The sequence below is a fragment of the Nicotiana attenuata genome, unplaced genomic scaffold (assembly GCF_001879085.1).
Source record: "Nicotiana attenuata strain UT unplaced genomic scaffold, NIATTr2, whole genome shotgun sequence".
Lineage (NCBI taxonomy): Eukaryota > Viridiplantae > Streptophyta > Magnoliopsida > Solanales > Solanaceae > Nicotiana > Nicotiana attenuata.
Genome location: NW_017673143.1, coordinates 135,556 through 140,024, shown reverse-complemented (window position 1 = coordinate 140,024; position 4,469 = coordinate 135,556). Strand labels below are relative to the sequence as shown.

At 35.4% G+C, this 4,469-nt stretch overlaps 1 protein-coding gene across 1 annotated transcript; it reads left to right on the top strand.

Moving 5' to 3' along the window:
* The first annotated feature begins 1,598 nt into the window (after positions 1-1,598).
* On the top strand, positions 1,599-3,853 carry LOC109215569 (probable polyamine oxidase 5). Its single transcript, XM_019379662.1, has one exon. It carries the CDS (start codon positions 2,005-2,007, stop codon positions 3,595-3,597), a length of 1,593 nt encoding a protein of 530 aa, XP_019235207.1. The 5' UTR covers positions 1,599-2,004; the 3' UTR covers positions 3,598-3,853.
* The last annotated feature ends 616 nt before the right edge of the window (positions 3,854-4,469 follow it).

Genomic DNA, 4,469 nt, shown 5'->3' with positions numbered 1-4,469 from the left:
AAATAGGTAATTTTTTCAGATTTCAAGAATGAATTAATTATTTTTTTCCTACATTGCCCATGGAGTAAATAGTGTTGAGGTATGTGTTAGGAGTGTTTATGTGAAGAGATAGTAAAAGTTAATATGGTCAATTTCATTGCTAATTAATGTTAAAAGGTGAATTTCTTAATCTGTGTGAAAACAGCTATTTTGGACCGGAGGGAGTATTGATAGTAAAAGTTTCCTTACAATATTCAATATATTAGAAAATGATTAGTAGTATTACTTTTTTATGCTAAAAAAAAATAATAGTTAAACTTTGCATAGGATGCTGGCTACTATATCCTCACATCATTGTATGCCAATAACATTTCATCGTCTAAAATGTGCCGAGATATCTTGAAAATGAACTTTAGTGTCGCAACAATTGAAGGCTGACTCTTTTTTCCGAAAAAGAACCTTTGCTTTAATGTAAGAGGACACAAATATCTTTGTGTAAAATTACAAATAAGCCTCTTATTTATTCATTTGTGTCGCCCATACTTTTCAAATTTTATTCATCAATGACGTAGTTATTTTCGCATTTATTTAGCTTACAAGTTTTATACAACTATCAATGTAATAAATATTATACACAATCAAGATACTTAAAAGGATAAATGCAAGTAACTTTATTTAATAAGTATTCACTGGTAATCCATAAGAACGACTAGTTATCTATTATAAAAGGTTAAATTTTAATGATGATATAAATTCTTTAACATTCAATATATATAACTTAAATATAATTTAAGAAATACTTTTGACTTGCAAGTCAAATATACACAAGAGTACCAAACCAATCCTTTTTAATGAGTGGTGTTGAAAGTTCAATTTCGCTCCTTATAAAATATAAAATTGTTTATCAAGTGGGTCCCAACAAGTCATGCCATTAAGGGTAAGAATGTAAATTACAAAAAAAAAAAACTTATAAAAAATGGTCATTCTATTTGGGAAAAGGAACGTATTGCGTAAAACGGGAAGGAGGAAGTAAGTTTTGCATTCTAATCCTAGTAGGTCAAATGACTCAAATCGAACTATCCAAGTCTAGAAATGCCTTAATAACAAAAGGAAAAAATGTTACGTGCAGCCAAAAATAGGATAACCATTGTTAATGCTAAGTCAATATTGAGTAGTGAAATGTGCAGTACTCCCTCCGTTTCAATGTATGTAAACTTGTTTGACTGGGCAAGTAGTCTAAGAAAAAAAAAGACTTTTAAAATTTGTGATCCTAAACAAGTTAGAAGGGGATCCAGAGTATTTGTGTAGTTATAAAAACTTTTCATTAAGGGTAGAATTAGAAGTTTAAGGTCAAAGTGTTTCCAAATTTAGAAAGGAGTCATTCTTTTTAGAACGGACCAAAAAGTAAATAGGTTCACATAAACTGATCTTTTTTACATGGTTGAAAGACATTCATGGCTAGTTCTTCAATGACTACGCAGGACCATTTAATGTGTTTCAGTTGGTGGGCCTTTGTTTACCTGATTCACATGTGAGGTTGGTGAAAAGCATCATCAACCTATTATTGGTGCTGGCATCAATATACTCTGCTTAACCAAAGCTTTGATGTTTTTAGTATATATAAATATGTGCACACATGTCTGTGATTGTTGAGGGGGTTGTGAGTTGTTGAAGCTTTCGTGTGTGCCTGTGGTTTTATTTTTTTTCCTTCCTATGGGACATGTATACTGATAGCTATACGTGTGTATGTAGCAGTGGTGTTGAGACATTAGTGTATTGGCTACATTAACAACAGTAGAGGCTAAGAAAAGTTGAGGCCTGTCTTTATTAGAGAAATAAACTATGTGTAGATAGATGAGTGTCTTTATTAGGGAAATAAACTATGTAAAGAAAGAGGGGGAGAATGAGTAGTACCCTCCTTATATACTTGATTCTTGTTCACTAATTCCTATACACCCTCATCACAAAATTGTTCACTCTTTCTTCCTTTTGTCTGTCCTATCATCTTCCTCAAGCACTTAGAAAATGGTGACCAAGAAACCAAAAGTTGTAATAATAGGGGCAGGAATGGCAGGTATTACAGCAGCTAACAAGCTGTACACAGCTGCAGGTTCTAAACAATTGTTAGAGTTGTGCGTTGTGGAGGGTGGTAATAGGATTGGTGGAAGGATTAAGACCTCCGAGTTTGGGGGCAGCAGGATTGAGATGGGTGCTACTTGGATCCATGGAATTGGGGGTAGCCCTGTTTACAAGATTGCTCAGGATATTAACTCACTGGAATCACACCAGCCTTGGGAGTGTATGGATGAGTTCTTGGATGAGCCATTGACTATTGCTGAAGGAGGACATGACCTCAATTCTTCCATTGTTGAGCCCATATCCAATCTTTTCAAGAAGCTCATGGATTTTGCTCAGGGGAAGGCTATTGAAGATGGTGTGTGCAGTGAATTTGCTCAAAGTTATAGATCCTCCAATGACAATCTCAGTGTTGGTTCTTTCCTAAGGAAAGGGCTTGATGCTTATTGGGGTTCAATGAAGGACCAAGAGGGAATTGATAACTGGAGCAGAAAATCATTGGAGGATGGCATTTTTGCAATGCTTGAGAACACACAAAGGACTTATACATCAGCTGGTGATTTGCACACTCTAGATTTCAATGCAGAAAGCGAATATCGTATGTTTCCTGGGAAGGAGATAACCATTGCCAAAGGCTACTCTACTATAGTTGAATCTTTGGCATCTGTTCTGCCAGCTGGTTTGATTCAATTAGGCCGAAAGGTCACCAGAATTGAATGGCAGCCTGATGATGGTGGTCCATTAGATGTCGAAAATGGCGATGATACTAAGCCAGTAAAGCTACATTTTTATGATGGGTCAATCATGTATGCTGATCATGTCATTGTCACAGTCTCACTTGGGGTTCTAAAACGAGAGATTGGCGATGATTCTGGTATGTTTAGTCCTCCACTTCCTAGTTTCAAGACTCAGGCAATCTCAAGGCTTGGTTTTGGTGTTGTTAACAAGCTATTCTTGCAATTAAGTCCAACCAAAGATGAAGATGGCGTGAAGTTCCCATACTTGCAGATGGTCTTCCATCAGTCAGACTCAAAACTAAGGCATCCGAAAATCCCCTGGTGGATGAGGAGGACAGCTTCTTTATGTCCAATCTATGGCAGCTCAAATGTTCTATTATCATGGTTTGCAGGTGCAGAGGCTCTTGAACTCGAATCTCTTGATAATGAAGAGATCGTTGATGGGTTTTCGACAATGATCTCCGATTTCCTAGTAAACTCAAAGCATCTAAACAAGTTGTGCAATGGGCATGCAGAAAGTTGTTTCAAATTTGATAAGGTTTTAAAGAGCCAATGGGGTACTGATCCACTCTTCTTGGGGTCATATAGTTATGTAGCAGTTGGATCAAGTGGAGATGATTTGGATACTATGGCTGAGCCATTGCCAAAAAGGAGCAATTATAGTTGTATTTCCCCTCCACTTCAAATTCTATTTGCAGGGGAAGCAACACATAGAACCCATTATTCAACAACTCATGGTGCTTATTTTAGTGGCCTAAGAGAAGCCAATAGGCTCCTTCAGCACTATCACTGTATTGATATATGAAAAAAAAGGTTTGTTGCCATAGATATTAGGCAAATTTTATTTACTTATTGGCTTTTCTTTTATATTTTTTGTTGTGACCATCATCACTTCCTCATATTTATTTTCTAAAGATGTTTGTTATTAAATTCCTATGTATGATTGGAGTTTGAGGGAGAAAAAGGGAACTGTAAGAGGTTGGGAAGGAAAGTTAAAGGGTGAGAAGGGGACATATGATGTACTAATGAATGAATTAAAGAAGCTTCTTTTCATTGTGCTATTGCTTTCTATTTTAATTGTCAAGAGATCCTTTGAATCCCCTTACCTTTAATTTGATGATTCTTTGCTCATAAAGCAAACCTATTTCATTATGCTTGAGCACCAATTATTTGATTACTAAAGGTAAAGATAAAGAAGCTTTGGATCTCATCATCACTTTTTGTATGGTTACTTGACAGGATCCGTTAAAAGCGCCTATTCCCCTCTAGAATACTTGTTTGCTTTGATACATTTTTTCACCCTTATTTCTTAACTTTACGCCTTCAAATAGTACTCCCTCCGGTCCAATAAGTGATCAATTTTTTTTTTATTTTGGTCCAAAATAAGTGTCCATTTATATAATCAAGAAAAAATTCAATTTGTTTTCCAAAATTACCCTTATGTACATATCTCTAAAAAGTCTTTTACTCCTCACATTAAATTATGTAGCAACATTTAATTAAGGGTAGTTTAATCACACTAACTATTTTTGTTTAGAATTTAGTATTTTGTTAATGAATGTGGCCAAGACAAATTGATCAATTATTGTGGAAGAAGGGAGGAATTCTGAATTCTAGGACGGGTGATAAGTCCTCCCTCTACACTGTTATCAAGAAAATCTTGAACCAGAATGGTGA